This window comes from Caretta caretta, chromosome 2 (assembly GCF_965140235.1).
Source record: "Caretta caretta isolate rCarCar2 chromosome 2, rCarCar1.hap1, whole genome shotgun sequence".
NCBI lineage: Eukaryota > Metazoa > Chordata > Testudines > Cheloniidae > Caretta > Caretta caretta.
In genome coordinates, this window is record NC_134207.1 from 171439685 (window position 1) to 171457752 (window position 18068).

At 43.7% G+C, this 18068-nt stretch overlaps 1 protein-coding gene across 3 annotated transcripts in view; it reads right to left on the bottom strand.

Moving 5' to 3' along the window:
* The window catches only part of RAMP3 (receptor activity modifying protein 3), a 101506-nt gene that overhangs the window by 50683 nt on the left and 32755 nt on the right, over positions 1-18068 (bottom strand). For 2 of the 3 annotated variants that reach the window (XM_075125581.1, XM_075125582.1), the window contains exon 3: positions 11859-11991. In XM_075125581.1, the coding sequence (XP_074981682.1) occupies positions 11859-11991 (133 nt within the window). Of the gene's footprint in view, positions 1-3074; positions 3669-4067; positions 4645-11858; positions 11992-18068 lie in introns of those variants that run through there. The other variant, XR_012667131.1, reaches the window with a different exon arrangement.

An 18068-nucleotide genomic window follows, 5' to 3' on the forward strand; every position in this document is an offset into this window, starting at 1 on the left:
TATATAAAGTTTGATATAAATGCTTAAATTGATTATTTAAATTGATATTTGTTGGTTCAAGGATGGTACTCCCATCTTCTTTCACTAAGGAAGAAATATTGTTGTTGGCTAATTCAATCTTAAGTCTTCTGCAAGTAGTTTACCTGCGTTATCTCCCCATGCATAATATCTTTGTTTGACCCCCATTGAGTGCAAATTCGACATGGCTGGAAAAGCATTCATTATATTTATATTTGGCGTTGATTACAGAACGTAGGTTTTCATTATTTGGTTCAGTCTTAGGCTTTCTCTGCAACTGATCTATTTCATTGTCCTAAGAGTCTAATAACTTGAGTCTGTCTCTTTTTTTGGGAGGTATACTTTATGCATTCACCCCTTACACTAGCTTTCAGAGTTTCCCAAAGGAGGGTATCTGAGGTAACTGGGTGCTTATTTTCTTGTACGAAATTAGAGGTGACCGAATGAACTATGGAACAAAACTTTGCATCATTTTGTAACAGCTTTCACCAAGAACACTTTAATGATATGTAACCAGCACTGACGATAAGTACAATTGGAGCATGATCTGAAATTAATATATTATCAATAGCTGCTTCTAGGCATGCTGGAATCAGTTCTGCAGACACAAGAAAAAAGTCAATTCTGGATTAAGATGAATGTACTGCAGAGAAATACGTATAGTCATGCTCCTTGGGGTGTCTCAGTCTCCAGATACTTTTTAAATCAAGTTTATTCATTAATAGTGATGATTGGCCTATTGTGCTTTGAGAGGTGGGTCTCATGTAATTGGATAGTCCAGATGTCTTTCTAGTGTAGTATTCCAGTTGCCTCCCATTATTACAGGAATGTCTTTTTTGTTAGAAAGAATGTCTGTAGTGTCTTTGAAAAATTTAGTATTACCTCCACTTGGATTGTTAATGCTTCCTCAAATTAACTTTTTTAAGTTGAAACCGTCTTCAAGAAGAACATAGCTTCCTTCAGCTTCAGACCAAAACTGTATACATTGAAAAGTTATGATTTTATGAACTGAGATGGATATGCCTCTGCTCTTAGAATTTAATGATAAATGATACTCAACACCTACCCACCTCTTCTTGATTCTGTGGGTATCTATTTCTCCTAGATCAGTTTCCTACAATAAAGCTACTAGATAATTTTTTTAATTGAGGTATCTCAGGATTTTAATTCTTTTGGAAGGTTAAGTCCCCTCACATTCCAGGAGCATACTCTTAGGGTATGTGTACACTACGACATTAGGTCGAATTTATAGAAGTCGATTTTTAGGAAGCGACTTTATACAGTCAATTGTGTGTGTCCCCACTAAGCACATTAAGTCGGCAGAGTGAGTCCACAGTACCGTGGCTAGCATCGACATCCGGAGCGTTGCACTGTGGGTACCTATCCCACAGTTCCCGCAGTCCCCGCTGCCCATTGGAATTCTGGGTTGAGCTCCCAATGCCTGATGGGACAAAAACATTCTCACAGGTGGTTTTGGGTACATATCATCAGTCGCCCCTCCCTCTGTGAAAGCAACAGCAGACAATCGTTTTGCGCCCTTTTTTCATGCAGACGCCATACTGCTGTCAGCTAACTGCTGACAGCTAACTGTCGTCATCCACCATTTCCACTGCAACTCTCCTCTCCTGCTGTCCTGCAGACACCATACCACGGCAAACATGGAGCCCGCTCAGCTCACCGCTGCTGTTGTGAGCATTGTAAACACCTCACGCATTATCCTGTAGTATGTGAAGAACCTGCAAAAGCAGGCGAGGAGGCGACAACAGCGCAATCATGATAGTGATGAGGACATGGACACAGACTTCTCTCAAAGCACGGGCCCTGGCAATTTGGACATCATGGTGCTAATGGGGTAGGTTCATGCTGTGGAATGCCGATTCTGGGTCCGGGAAACAAGCACAGACTGGTGGAACCGCATAGTGTTGCAGGTCTGGGACAATTCCCAGTGGCTGCGAAACTTTTGCATGTGTAAGAGCACTTTCATAGAACTTTGACTTGCTTTCCCCTGCCCTGAAGTGCAAGAATACGAAGATGAGAAGAGTCCTCACAGTTGAGGAGCGACTGGCAATAGCTCTCTGAAAGCTTGCAATGCCAGACAGCTGCCAGTCAGTCGGGAATCAATTTGGAGTGGGTAAATCTACTGTGGAGGCTGCTGTGATCCAAGTAGCCAACACAATCACTGAGCTGCTGCTATCAAGGGTAGCGACTCTGGGAAACGTGCAGGTCATAGTGGATGGCTTTGCTGCAATGGGGTTCCCTAGCTGCGGTGGGGTGATAGACGGAACACATGTCCCTATCTTGGGACCAGACCACCTTGGCAGCCAGTACATAAACCACAAGGGGTACTTTTCAATGGTGCTGCAAGCACTGGTGGATCACAAGGGACATTTCACCAACGTCAACGTGGGATGGCCAGGAAAGGTGCATGACACTCGCATCTTCAGGAGATCTGGTCTGTTTGAACAGCTGCAGGAGGGAACTTACTTCCCAGATCAGAAAATTACCATTGGGGATGTTGAAATATCTATAGTTACCCTTGGGGACCCAGCCTATCCCTTAATGCCCTGGTTCATGAAGCCATACACAGGCACCCTGGACAGTAGTAAGGAGCAGTTTAACTGTAGGCTGAGCAAGTGCAGAATGGTGGTAGAATGTGCATTTGGACATTTTAAAGTGCACTGGCGCAGTTTACTGACTCGGTTAGACCTCAGCAAAACCAATATTCCCATTGTTATTACTGCTTGCTGTGTGCTCCACAATATCTGTGAGAGTAAGGGGGAGACGTTTATGGCGGGGAGGGAGGTTGAGGCAAATCGCCTGGCTGCTGGTTACCCAGGGTGGTTAGAAGAGCACAGAAGGGCGTGCTCCGCATCAGAGAAGCTTTGAAAACCAGTTTCATGACTGGCCAGGCTACGGTGTGAAAGTTCTGTTTGTTTCTCCTTGATGAAAACCTGCCCCCTTGGTTGATTCTACTTCCCTGTAAGCCAACTGACCTCCCACCTTCGATCACTGCTTTCAGAGGCAATAAAGTCATTATTGTTTCAAAATCATTCATTCTTTATTAATTCATCACACAAATAGGGGGGAAACTCGCAAGGTAGCCCAGGAGGGGTGGGTGTGGAGGGAAGCATTGGGTGGGGTGGTGGATGAGGGGAGGAGGGAAGGACAAGGCCACACTACATTTCAAAACTTATTGAATGCCAGCCTTCTGTTGCTTGGGCAATCCTCTGGGGTGGAGTGGCTGGGTGCCTGTAGCCTCCCAATCCTGCATTCTTGGGTGTCTGGGTGAGGAGGATATGGAACTTGGGGAGGAGGGCAGGCAGTTATACAGGGGCTGCATCAGCAGTCTGTGCTGCTCCTGCCTTTTCTGCAGCTACACCAGACACCTGAGCATGTCAGTTTGCTCCCCCATTAGGCTCAGCATTGCATCCTGCCTCCTCTCAGTGTGCTCCTCCCTCCTCTCATTGCATTCATTTAATGCTTTCCTGGACTCTGCCATTGTTTGCCTCCATGCATTCTGCTGAGCTCTTTCAGTGCAGGAGTACTACATGAGCTCTGAGAACATGTCATTGTGAGTGCCCTTTTTTTGCCTTCTAATCTGCGCTAGCCTCTGGGACGAAGATGATGGGGGGGCGTAGAAACGTTTGCAGCTGCGGGAGGAAAAAAGGGAGAGTAGTATTTTAAAAGATACATTTTAGAGAACAAAGGGAAGACTATTTCACGCTGAATCAAGCGATTCACATTACATAGCACATGTGCTTTCCCCACCACCACCGCCTGGTTAGTATCAGGGAAGATCCCCCTCAGCCAAACGCGAACAGCTCAGCATGAACGGGCCTCCCCGCACCGCGTGGCAAAGACTTTTAGAGTACCTCCAGGAGAGCTTCATGGAGATGTCCCTGGAGGATTTCCGCTCCATCCCCAGACACGTTAACAGTCTTTTCCAGTAGCTATACTGGCCGCAAATGCCTCCCAAGTCTTCAGGGCAAATTAATCATTTAACACACTTGCTTTTAAACCCTGTATTATATTTACAAAGGTACACTCACCAAAGGTGCCTTCTCCAGCTTCATGGTCTGGGAGCCCGCCTTGGGAGGGTTGGGAGGGTATTGGCTCCAGAGTGATGAAAGTTCCTGGCTGTCAGGAAGAAGGGATTCTCCACTTGCCTGCTGTGCACTATCCTTAACCTCCTCCTCCTCATCATCTTCCTCATCCACAAAATCCTCATCCCTGTTGCGTGAGACTCCCCACTTGCAGGTGTCCACGGACAGGGATGGGGTAGTAGTAGGGCCCCCCCCTAGAATTGCATTCAGCTCATCAAAGAAGCAGCATGTCTGGGGCTCCGACCCAGAGCGACCGTTTGCATCCTTTGTATTTTGGTAGGTTTGCCTCAGCTCCTTAACTTTCACACGGCACTGCTGTGTGTCCCTGTTGTAGCCTCTGTCCATCATGCCCTTGGAGATTTTGGCAAATATATTGGCATTTCGTCTTTTGGAACAGAGTTCTGCCTGCATGGATTCTTCTCCCCATACAGCAATCAGATCCAGTACCTCCTGTTCAGTCTATGCTGGAGCTCTTTTGCGATTCTGGGACTCCATGGTCACCTATGCTGATCAGCTCGCCACGCTGGCCAAACAGGAAATGAAATTCAGAAGTTCCCAGCGCTTTTCCTGTCTACCTGGCCAGTGCATCTGAGTTGAGAATGCTGTCCAGAGCGGTCACAATGGAGCACTCTGGGATAGCTCCCAGAGGCCAATCCCGTCAAATTGCATCCACACTACCCCAAATTCGACCCAGCGAGGTAGAATTTAGCACTAACCCCCTCGCTGTGGAGGAGTACAGAAATCGATTTTAAGAGCCCTTTAAGTCAACAAAACAGGCTTGATCGTGTGGGTGCAGGGTTAAATTGACCTAACGCCGCTAAATTCGACCCTAAACTCGTAGTGTAGACCAGGGCTTTGATAATTCATGGCAAAGTTTTAAAAGTTATATTAAGATATATAACCTTATACTAAAGATACATATTTCCCTGTTGATGCTGTAAAACCACATCTCTAGAATATGGTCTATATTTATATATATATAGGTACTGGTTAGTTTTTAATGAATTTATGCCTTCAATTGAGACTCTAAGAGTGTCAGCTATATAAAAATATCTATAGTTAAATATCATGTGTCTTCCAAAGTATATTTATAACAGAAAACAAAAATAATTAACAGACTTAAAACAAGCCCAGGTGGACATGCTCAGATCCCTGATGGCTTCAGTTCCATCTTGCCCTCCCCCCACCTATATTATCTAATGTAGTCTAAATGTCTCTAAATACAAATATATTTTAAGTCAAATATTACCCTGTTAATACCAATGAGTATTCTAGAATATGTAGAATACATTCCTACCACCAGAAAAATTTATGCGTACATACACAGATGTATATGCATATACATATTTACAGACTCATCACATGTACATTTACAATTGATTTTGTACATCAAATATAAATTAGTACAAAATCTAAATAGGAAAAATACAATATAAATATCATATTCATAATATGTCAAATGCCCTCCACAAATTGAATATCTAGTTCTATTTTAGGTTAGGAGCATTGAGCATTGAGTGTTCTAAGGGACTTGTGGTCACCATAACACAATCCATCAGTGAAGAGATTTTTTCTAGCAGTGCAAGTTGTGATGATTAGTACGGCTAATACTTCAATCAGTAGATGGTGCTACAAACCCCAGCTTTGTGTTAAACTGTTACTCTATGTATTGCAATGCTATACAGTTGTTGTTATTGCTCAGTTTCAAAGGAGATCAACGGAAGAGTTCAGACTAGCTGGTTATCTGCTAGGAGTTAAAAGGTTATATAAGTGACAGTTACCATATCTACAAGGATACATAGGAAAACAAACTGATTATTAAACTTGTCAAGGTGTGTTTTTTATGATAAAACCATTCTGCTATTTTTGGTCAAATCTGTCTCAGTCTTCGAAGCATCTGTCAATCAAGTTATATATTTAAAGCCAGTTGACAATAATATTTTTCTTTCTTTCTAAGACAAAGTCAGATTGGAGGTTAAAAGTAAAGCTTACTGTAAGTGAAGCAGCCAAATATTAGAGGTTAACAGAAGACTTAGGATCATAATTAAGATAAAGCAAATTAAAGCCACTCTAATCTGCTTTGAGACATTTTGGACAAACAGTAAATGTAATAATTGCTATGTCACCCTGTCACAACACTGTGCATAACTATGTACCATGAAGACACAAAATTACTTCACAAGCCAACAAAGGTGGGCCAAAATCAGAACCCCAGATACAAACACCCTCAAACTTTTGATAGGGATCCAAATTTTGCAAGCTCAGGGCCATTCTTACCAGCAAAGGTTTGTTGTTATGGAATGTGCAATACAGCAATTGCTCTACCCTTTTCAACATGCCTACAAAAAAAGAGTCTCCTCTGACATTCGATTTACATTAGTTTCATGCCATTGATTGCTGTGCCATGACTCATTTTTACCATTAGAGAGGAGATCTGAAATCAGGCTTCACTATATATTGCAGGCTTAGCAGCAAAACATTTGAGCTAAAAGAGACCATCACCAAAAATGACATTTCTTCACAAGTTTATCCTATGTATCTTCACTCCAAATAAAAAATTGACTATCATAACTTTCTCATTATCCAAGGCTTTTCTGTCTGATAAGCTAGAGAGGGGACAACATTTAATTTATAGCTCATGGTGTTTTTTTCATACCCTATGAAGTGAGGTCAAAGGATCGTGTAATTCCTCTGACTACAGGTTAAATTGCTAAAGCTGACACTGAATTTGCTTTAAGGAGAGCATGCAGTCTTCACCAGAAATTGCCAATAAATATTTTATCCATCCAATACGTTTTTAAAGAGTTTTTCCCCTTTGTCTTTCTGTTGCTCATATTTTAAATTCTTTCTTAGAAAGTTTTTTTTACAGTATAATTCCTCCCTGCATATTGTATCATTTTACATTGGAAAAGATTGATACTTTTCTCCCACTGTGTTGTATATTCACGTAAAATGAATATAGCTGTTCAGCAAGGGTGGCTTGTCAGACAAAATTAATCTTTGTACACAAACATAATTGATCTGATATTGGAAAGATATATGATGTGATAGGAGAAGAGGTTTTCTATGGCAATTAAACACCCACTGCCTACTGAAAGTTAATGAGAATTGGAAGCCTGAGTCTCCCTGGTGCCTTCTAAAATCTCTCTCAGAAATATTTTAACAGCTCTAGCAAGGACCGCCTGTTGATCCTGCATAAACAGTGCCAGATTCTGATCCCTTTACTCATGTTGAATAGTATTTAGTTCTGCAAGTAGTCCCATTAATTTAAGATATTAGTCAACATGAGGTTATCAGAATCTGATTCAAAGTAGTTTATTTTCCCCAGCGGATCATAACATAGTTATAATGCAGATCATACCCTTGGGGGGAGGGGCAGAATGACAGTGTCTCTTTAAAGATGAAAAAATGACCTGTCTGAGTTAAAATGTTAAATTATTGCTCCACAGCTTATTTTAAATTCCTTTTTACAAAAATATGTCAGGATCTTGATTCCAACACTATGTTTTTTGCATACGTACATTTCTCCCATGGGGGTGTCAATGAGATTGCTACCCATGTACAGAGAGGAAAATGTTAGAGAAGGAAATAGATCCGTCAAGTGCATGAATTCACCCTTAATTTGTTGCTTTTTGTAGTATGCCAGTATACCCTTATGATAAAATGGGTATTACTGCAAAGTGCTAAACATCTCTGCAATATCTCAGTTCAGAAGAGACCTTAATTAGAAATTGTGCAATTAAGATATAAATCAAAACAGATACTTCCTTGCAAAAGTGCATTAGCTATATTAATGGCAATGCTTAACCTCCAGAACTTGAAGTTTTATGCTCAAAGTTGCAAAACACACTTATCCATAACAATGATACCCATACTGTGATAGCGGCAAACTAAGCTAACTTCCCATTATAGTGATGGGAACAAGAAAAGACCAAGATCTCCAGTGTGTCAGACTGCCCAGTATCATATCTTTTCAACACTTGTCCATATGACAGAATCTGAATCTCAAGGACATACCCAAGGTTACACCATAAAGGTACATTCTCCCGAACTTGCCTTGGAAGGAGACAAGGATTCCTCTGTGTATTTAAGATACTTTTCTTCCTGCCTATTTAATGGGGGAAGGACAACTAAATTAAAATCACAGTTTCTTCTATTGCCTTACAAGCAACTTATTGCCCTCTGCCTCTCCACTGAAAAGACTTGCTATTTCACAGCTTCCACAGGTTTGGCTTCCTCAGGCAAAAGAGCACTTAAAGAGTTTCACATCCTCAACATTTTTCAGAATAAATGCCAACTCAGTGGAATGCTTATTCCTTTATTTTTCTCTTCCTTTTTCCTATTTTTAAATCTTTCAGATGAGCAGAAAATATAGTGCAGCCATCCAACTGTGCAGTTGTCACAGAATGAAAGCTTATTTTTAGCCCGGGCACACAGCATTTAGTTTTATACTCATAGTATAAAAAGCTGAGGGTTGGAAGGGGGTGGAGAGAGCGTAGGGAAGTCAAACAACAAGTCATCAGAACTCACCAGGCTCTCAGCTCCTCCATGCAAGCATGTCTACTGCCTAGTCCTAGAGAAGAAAGCTATACAGATCCATCATTTTCAAGTGTCAACATAGTTTAGGGATAATTGGACATCCAGTTGGCAATGCTGGTCACACTGCTAACATGTATCAAATGCAGCCCTTCAAATACAACACGTATGGGCCTCTGGGGTTAGAGAAACAAGTTTCTTCATAAAGTGAGAAACCCAGCCCTCGCCTCCATCACTATCAAGGTCCCACAATAGCAAAACCAGTGAGAGATTCTGCTGCACTGAGGGGAAAGGAGGAGGCAGCTCTGGACTAAGTGAATGGTACAGGTGGTGTGCATCCCCCTTGCATACCATATAGCCCAGTTTAGAGTGACGCCCTACTTCGCCCTAGGAGAATGTGTGGGTAGGACATACATAGAGGGGAGGAGTGGCGCCAGAAGCTCTGCTGCTTTGTTGATTCCTCTTGCTGCTGAAAAGGGATCACATAGGGCTGTGCAGGCTACTCCAGGTACTAGATGGGAGTAGGCTCCATGGAGCCCTTTTGCAGTCATTCCACAGCTGGAGCAAGTCGATTCCTCCTCCTGCTCCATCCACTTCCCACACATGTCCCCAGTGCCCAGTCCAACTATATGGATTTGGTCTTAGGACAGGAGAGCAACTACATTAGAAAAAACTGGTTGGAGCTAGCAGTGGAATGCATTAATTTTACACGCTTCTGGGACATAAACAAAAGCATAAGAAGTTGAGTGGGAGAGGCATGTTCCCTCTTACCCCTCCCGCCCCCCTCCCCCAGTGATTTCACCCATGCCCTAAGAGTTGAAGGAATGTATATATTTTAAAAAGTGATCTTTAGAATGACCCTATGCGTGCAAAGGCAAGGACTAACAGAAGATGGTATCTAGGTGATTAATATGCTGCCAGCAGGGCCGGCTCCAGGCACCAGCTTTCCAAGCAGGTGCTTAGGGCGGCACTGGGAATGGGGCGGCAATCCATGTCCCGCGGCGGCGATTCAGCGGCAACTGCTTGGGGCGGCAAAATTGGTAGAGCCGCCCCTGGCTGCCAGATCACGTGACATTTTAACTCGCTTTGAGGTTTCAGTGTGGGTCAGGATACAAATACCCGGGAAGCCCCAAAGTGTCACTTGGCAAGCTGCTGCAGTAGGGCACAGAAGAGAAGCTGCATTTCATCAGATAGCTTATCTACTGGTAACCAGAGAGGCAGGGGAAAGAACCATGCTGGTCTCTCCAAGCCCCACAGATGACTTGTCATAGGGCGGGGGAGTGAATCAGAGACCATTTGAGAAAAGAATATGCTGCCATAAGTGGCCAGAAAGCCAGAGTATGGGGAAATTTAAACTGGTCTCAGACCTGGGGGAAAATGTTCATTCCTGTTTAATTCTTACTTTGCTGGAACTAGTTCACCTGAATCTGATTTTCAGAGGTGCTGAACCCCGACATCTCCCATCCATTTCAACTGGCTTTGTGGATAGGCGGCCCTTCTGAAAACCATAGAATCATAGATTATCAGGGTTGGAAGGGACCTCAGGAGGTCATCTAGTCCAACCCCCTGCTCAAAGCAGGACCAATCCCCAATTAAATCATCCCAGCCAGGGCTTTGTCAAGACTGACCTTAAAAACTTCTAAGGAAGGAGATTCAACCACCTCCCTAGGTAATGCATTCCAGTGTTTCACCACCCTCCTAGTGAAAAAGTTTTTCCTAATATACAGCCTAAACCTCCCCAACTGCAACTTGAGATCATCACTCCTTGTTCTGTCATCTGCTACCACTGAGAACAGTCTAGAGCCATCCTCTTTGGAACCCCCTTTCATGTAGTTGAAAGCAGCTATCAAATCCCCCCCTCATTCTTCTCTTCCGCAGACTAAACAATCCCAGTTCCCTCAGCCTCTCCTCATAAATCATGTGTTCCAGACCCCTAATCATTTTTGTTGCCCTCCGCTGGACTCTCTCCAATTTTTCCACATCCTTCTTGTAGTGTGGGGCCCAAAACTGGACCATGTTCAACATTACACAAACACACCTCCTTCCAAAGGACATCACCCCCTGTGTCTCAGGCACAGTGACAGGTCACACTGGGTGGAGACACCAGGCATAGGAAAACAAACCCAGGACCCAACAGGGGAGAAGCCACACCCAGCAGCAGGCACCAGGAAGAAGGCTTGAGCCCCACCTTGCGGCAGAGGCTACACAAACAAATGACAGCAATAAAGAGAATGGAGTAGCTGTATTTGAAAATACACCTTGCATTAGTAACTTAATGAGAAAACTATGGATTTAGAGAACATTTGCCTTAAATGTGTTGAACTCTGGATTCACTATAGATACAGTGAGACAGTTGACGTATGTTAAATGAATATCAACAACAAGCAGCCTATTGATTAACCTCTATTAATATATTTTAGAGTAGGTGCTCTTCAAGTGAGAGACTGTGCCTCATTTTACCTTTGTGTTGCTTTAAGCCATCTTCGCACACTCACAACCCTCACCACATAGCTGGTGAGGGCTACGTTTCCATACACACACACACCCCATGAACAGGGAGAAACTATAAGGTAGACTGTATATCTGTGTCCAGTCAGTCAGTTTCCTAGGCTGCTCCTGGGGCAGGGTAGCCACAGTTTAGCCCTATGCAATAAAGAATCAAGTACATGGGTTTCAGTGTTAGAAACTTTATCTGGAACATAAGTCATTTATAAATATTAAAGATGTGGTACATCTGCTTTCAGCAGGTACTAGATAATGTATCCATTAAGTGCTGAATATAAATCTCAGATAACCAGAAGGAGTGGTGTGAGGTGGATTGAAGCAGATGAGAATGGTAATGGAGCTGCCAGTTTATGTAGCCACTCTTCATACTTCTTTGTTGCTGCAATAAAAAAGAGCCAAATCCAGCAGTTTTTACTCAGGCAGAACTCCAATTAACTTCAAAGTGTCATTAATATTTTCTTTTGACTTCAGTACAAGTTTTGCCTCCATACTCCCATCAAATTTTGCAGGATTTGGCCCCAGATTTGTGAGTTTGAATCCAACAAGATAAACAAACTGGTGTCCAAATTGATTCTAGTGGGGAATCACCACATCCTTGGTAGTTATAGAGATGTTCCTGACACTTGATGAAATTGACTTTTTGAAAGGTTGACACCCTTAAGTGATAAATAATAAAGACAAAAGCATGAAACTTACGTGATAAATTCCGTTAGGTTGCACCATTTTTTAGAGTCCACTTTCTTCATCATCTCTTCAAAGGATTTTCCACATCTGGGCAACTTTTCTAACATGAGCGATTCATTGCAGACGATCACTTTTTGATGTGCACCTAGAACAAGTCAGATAGTACTTTAAATCCCAAGACACTGAAGATAGTAGGAACATGAATGTGGAATTATTTTCTGCACAACTCTTTGCACTTACAAGGTATCACCCCTTCTACTCAAGCACCTCAGAGGACTTTACAGACGTCGCATACAACCACTTCGGGTTGTTATTTATTCCATTTTGTAAATGAGGAAAATGGGCACAAAGAAATTTAGGACCAAATTCAGATCTGGTGTAAGACGTTGTAGTTCCCATTGAAGTCAATGGGAATTGGGAACCACTTACACTACAACTGAATTTAGAGCATTATGAATTGCCTCAGGTCACATAAAAAGTCTGTGCTAGAACCAGGAATAGAATCCAGGTGTTCTGGCTAAAAGTCCTATGCTGTATCCAAAAAAAATCCTTCTTAGTTTATTTATAATGCAATACATATTACAGTTAAAATAGAAAATGTTTTTATATGTCAAGCCTTTAAAACTCTAGATATGTCAAACTATTTTATTAAGGAATAGATTAGAACTACAGTGACTGGCAGACAAAGACAGCAGTGACTATGCTCATATTAATTCACAAAACCCAAAGAATTAGAAACTTTTTTTACTGAGAGGAAGAATTTTGTCCATGACACTTGGATTCGTGTCTTGGAAAAGTACCATGAGAGCTGCAGTTTCCAGCTGCTGCTAGAGATGGACAGTAAAGCCACATCTGGAAATACAACAACTCTAAATAGTGCAATGCACTCCCTTCCCCACCCACTTGTGTAGAATCGTTGGAATAATTAAATACAAAAAGTAATAAATAATAACTAAGTGCAGTAACATCACTGAATGTGAATGTGAAATCCTGGTGTGGGATCTGAACTCATGTATGTCTTTCTGGGCTAGAGGTAGCCAGCTGAGCCACGTTACCATATATTGCATCATTTTTAGGAGCCCAGCATCGAGGGAACTATCCTGTTGCATTTACAATCATATAGTATTTCTAAGCCTTATTAGTGAAGACAAAATGGAGTGATTGACCACACAGATTTGTTTTGGGTCAGAGTATAGATTAGAAAAGCATTTGGCAAGCTTTAACACATTAAACTAACTGTTTTGCTGTAGCTATAAAATAATATTTTTAATACCAGGAATGTTTGCACATCTCATCTACAAAGGACTTTAAAATAAATTGTCACCAATAAAAGACTGGGTAGAAGCAGATCTAGGGTGGGGTAGAAGACTCTTCTCTTCCTGGGACTGGCTTAGAGGGATTGGCTAGCATTAGTTGGCACTGGTGTTATAAGCACATAGCCATGCAGAAAAGGAAATAGTTAACCTGGGCTTACACTTTTGGCTAGTTCTAAAACACCTTTGGGCTGGTACTGTTTAGGACTGTGATCTGTAAATAGGCTATTATGTATGAGAGCACTTCCACCGTGCAGAATCTCAGGAGTTTGAAATGCCAAGGCCTTCAGAGCATTAGACAAGTCTCTGACTGAAGAGAGGGGTTTACTAGCTGTCAAGGTCCCAGGAGACCTAGAAGGCAGTTTGGCTGGGGCTACCCAGTAAGAGCCAAGGCCAACAGTTCTGCAGGGGCATGGAATCAGACAGAGAGAGCCCTATGCGACTGGCAAGTGGACGCAGGTAGGACTTGTGTAACAGGACCCAGTTTATTTGTATGAAAGAAACCCAAGGAAAGGGCTGGCCAGTTGTTGGAGGAAAGTCAGAAGTCACAGTCCTGAGAAGAGACTGTGTTGTCCTACTTACACCGCAGAAAAGAGGATTTCTATTTGGATCTGATCTGTAGATCAGGAAGTGGAAGACTTTCACACTTGTGCCTTTTTCCTTCTGCAGCCAGAAAAAGGAGAACTATTATTTGGACACAGTTTACATCACAGGAAGGGGAGAAAACCTTTGCTTTCTCTTTATTATTGAGTTACATTTCAGGAATGGGCTCCTGTCAGTGCTAGGAAGAACTTGCCACCTTGCTCCAGAGAGATGCATTGTCTATGATTTCAGAGAACCTGCAGTCCTGCTTTCCTCTGTGGAAAAACTCTTTACTGCTACTTAACCAGGAGCTTCTTTAAGGTTGCCACTAGTTTGGATTTTTCATCTCTCTTTCACCTACAAGTTATTTCAGTTAACATTTGCTATAACAACAGCAAATGTTAACAATCTGGGCCTGTCACTAAGGATGTTTTACCACCGAGTCCAGGTGCTTTTTCAATTAAAAAAAACAACCCTGTATTATAGTCTTAGATGCTCTGTCAGATAGGAACATTACTAAATGAGAATGGCATGGGTATTGGAGTCTGCAGTTGTTGGGACTTTGATCATGGATCCATCTGTAACAGAATGCATATAGCTTAGAGTCAGGTAAACAGACTGACTTCAGCTAAGATGGGGCTGAACTTAATTACAAAAAGGAATATCTTCACTGAGAATGAAAAGTACATTTGTGTGACCACTGGCATAGATGATAGGTGTTTCTTACAGTGACAGCTGGAGATATGGTTCTTTAGCTCAGGTTGTAACAGCTCATCTTTTTAGCTCTGGAGGTTCCTTGTTCAGTCCCAAGTGTCTCAGCCAAGATGGTAGCGTTACATTTTCTCACAGCACTGCATTGCTTTCTAAGCACTTTAAAACAACAAAAGCACTGTAGTTCCTATCCTACTTCTTTCACCACCTTCAGTTATCAAAGAAAGATTGCTGAGGCTAAGGGTATGTCTACACTACGAAATTAGGTCGAATTTATAGAAGTCTTTTTAGAAATCGTTTTTATATAGTCGATTGTGTGTGTCCCCACACAAAATACTCTAAGTGCATTAACTCGGCGGAGTGCTTTCACAGTACCGAGGCTAGCGTTGACTTGCGGAGCGTTGCACTGTGGGTAGCTATCCCACAGTTCCCGCAGTCTCCGCCACCCATTGGAATTCTGGGTTGAGATCCCATTGCCTAGTGGGGCAAAAAACATTGTTGCGGGTGGTTCTGGGTACATGCCATCAGGCCCCCCCATCCCTCTCTCCCTCTGTGAAAGCAATGGCAGAAAATCATTTCGCGCCTTTTTTTCCTGGGTTACCTGTGCAGACGCCATACCACGGCAAGCATGGAGCCCGCTCTGCTCAACGTCACCATACGTCTTCTGGGTGCTGGCAGACGTGGTACTGCATTGCTACACAGTAGCAGCTCATTGCCTTCTGGCAGCAGATGGTGCAATAGGCCTGATAACCATTGTCATCATTTCCTAGGTGCTCTTGGCCGCCTCGGTGAGGTCGGTCAGGAGCGCCTGAGCAGACATGGGCACAGGGACATAAATAGGAGTGATTCGACCATGTCATTCTCTTTAGTCCTGCCAACAGTCCTATTGCACCGTCTTCTGGTGAGCAGCCCGGAGATGAGGATGGCTAGTAGTCCTATTGCACCATCTTCTGCCGAGCAGCCAGGAGATGAGGATGGCCAGCAATCCTACTGCACGGTCTGCTGCCAGCCGAAGATGTAAAAGATAGATGGAGTGGATCAAAACAAGAAATAGACCAGATTTGTTTTGTATTCATTTGCTCCCCCGTCCCTCTCTCCCTCCATGAAATCAACAACCGAAAATCGTTTCCGTGAGGTCTGTCAGGAGCACTTTGAAAAGTTTAATGGAGATTCAGTCCTGCCTGGAATAGCGGGGAGAGGGATAGCTCAGTGGCTTGAGCATTGGCCTCCTAAACCCATGGTTTTGAGTTCAATCCTTGAGGGGGCCATTCTGTGTAACAGTTGTTTTTGTTTCTCCTTGATGTAAAGCCATCCCCTTTGTTGATTTTAATTCCCTGTAAACCAACCCTGTAAGCCATGTCATCAGTTGCCCCTCCCTCTGTCAGAGCAATGGCAGACAATCGTTCCGCGCCTTTTTTCTGTACGGACGCCATACCAAGGCAAGCATGGAGGCCGCTCAGCTCACTTTGGCAATTAGGAGCACATTAAACACCACACGCATTATCCAGCAGTATATGCAGCACCAGAACCTGGCAAAGCGAAACCGAGCAAGTAGACGACGTCAGCACAGTGATGAGAGTGATGAGGACATGGACACAGACTTCTCTCAAAGCACGGGCCCTGGCAATGTGGGCATCATGGTGCTAATGGGGCAGGTTGATGCCATGGAACGCCAATTCTGGGTCTGGGAAACAAGCACAGACTGGTGGGACCACATAGCGTTGCAGGTCTGGGACGATTCCCAGTGGCTGCGAAACTTTCGCATGCGTAAAGGCACTTTCATGGAACTTTGTGACTTGCTTTCCCCTGCCCTGAAGCGCATGAATACCAAGATGAGAGCAGCCCTCACAGTAGAGAAGAGAGTGGCAATAGCCCTGTGGAAGCTTGCAATGCCAGACAGCTTCCAGTCAGTCGGGAAGCAATTTGGAGTGGGAAAATCTACTGTGGGGCTTGCTGTGATGCAAGTAGCCAAAGCAATCAAAGATCTGCTGATATCAAGGGTAGTGACCCTGGGAAATGTGCAGGTCATAGTGGAAGGCTTTGCTGCAATGGGATTCCCTAACTGTGGTGGGGTCATAGATGGAACCCATATCCCTCTCTTGGCACCGGAGCACCAAGCCAGCGAGTACATAAACTGCAACGGGTACTTTTCAGTAGTGCTGCAAGCACTGGTGAACCACAAGGAAAATTTCACCAACATCAACGTGGGATGGCCGGGAAAGGTACATGACGCTCGCATCTTCAGGAACTCTGGTCTGTTTCAAAAGCTGCAGGAAAGGACTTTCTTCCCAGACCAGAAAATAACCGTTGGGGATGTTGAAGTGCCTATAGTTATCCTTGGGGACCCAGCCTATCCCTTAATGCCATGGCTCATGAAGCCATACACAGGCAGCCTGGACAGAAGTCAAGAGCTGTTCAACTACAAGCTGAGCAAGTGCAGAATGGTGGTAGAATGTGCATTTGGACGTTTAAAGGCACGCTGGCGCAGTTTACTGACTCGCTTAGACCTCAGCGAAACCAATATTCCCACTGTTATTACTGCTTGCTGTGTGCTCCACAATATCTGTGAGAGTAAGGGGGAGACGTTTATGGTGGGGTGGGAGGTTGAGGCAAATCGCCTGGCTGCTGGTTACGCGCAGCCAGACACCAGGGCAGTTAGAAGAGCACAGGAGGGCGCGGTACGCATCAGAGAAGCTTTGAAAACCAGTTTCATGACTGGCCAGGCTACGGTGTGAAAGTTCTGTTTGTTTCTCCTTGATGAAACCCCCCACCCCTTGGTTCACTCTACTTCCCTGTAAGCTAACCACCCTCCCCTCCTCCCTTCGATCACCGCTTGCAGAGGCAATAAAGTCATTGTTGCTTCATATTCATGCATTCTTTATTAATTCATCACACAAATAGAGGGATAACTGCCAAGGTAGCCTGGGAGGGGTGGGGGAGGAGGGAAGGACAAGGCCACACTGCACTTTAAAACTTAAAAAATTTAAAACTTATTGAAAGCCAGCCTTCTGTTGCTTGGGCAATACTCTGGGGTGGAGTAGCTGGGTGGCCAGATGCCACTGGGTTGCATTCGTGTGTATTTGGGTGAGGAGGCTACAGAACTTGGGGAGGAGGGCAGTTGGTTACACAGGGGCTGTAGCAGTGGTCTGTGCTCCAGCTGCCTTTCCTGCAGCTCAAACATATGCTGGAGCATATTAGTTTGATCCTCCAGCAGCCTCAGCATTGAATCCTGCCTCCTGTCATCACGCTGCCACCACCTATCATCTTCAGCCCTCTCTTCAGCCCACCACTTACTCTCTTCAGCCTGCCACCTCTCCTTGCATTCATGTTGTGCTTTCCTGCACTCTGACATTGTCTACCTCCACACATTCGTCTGTGCTCTGTCAGTGTGGGAGGACAGCATGAGGTCAGAGAACATTTCATCGCGACTGTATTTTTTTCTGCCTTCTAATCTTCGCTAGCCTCTGGGAAGGAGAAGATCCTGTGATCCTTGAAACACATGCAGCTGGTGGAGAAAAAAAAGGGGACAGTGGTATTTTAAAAGACACATTTTATAGAACAATGGGTACACTCTTTCACGGTAAACCTTGCTGTTAACATTACATACATAGCACAT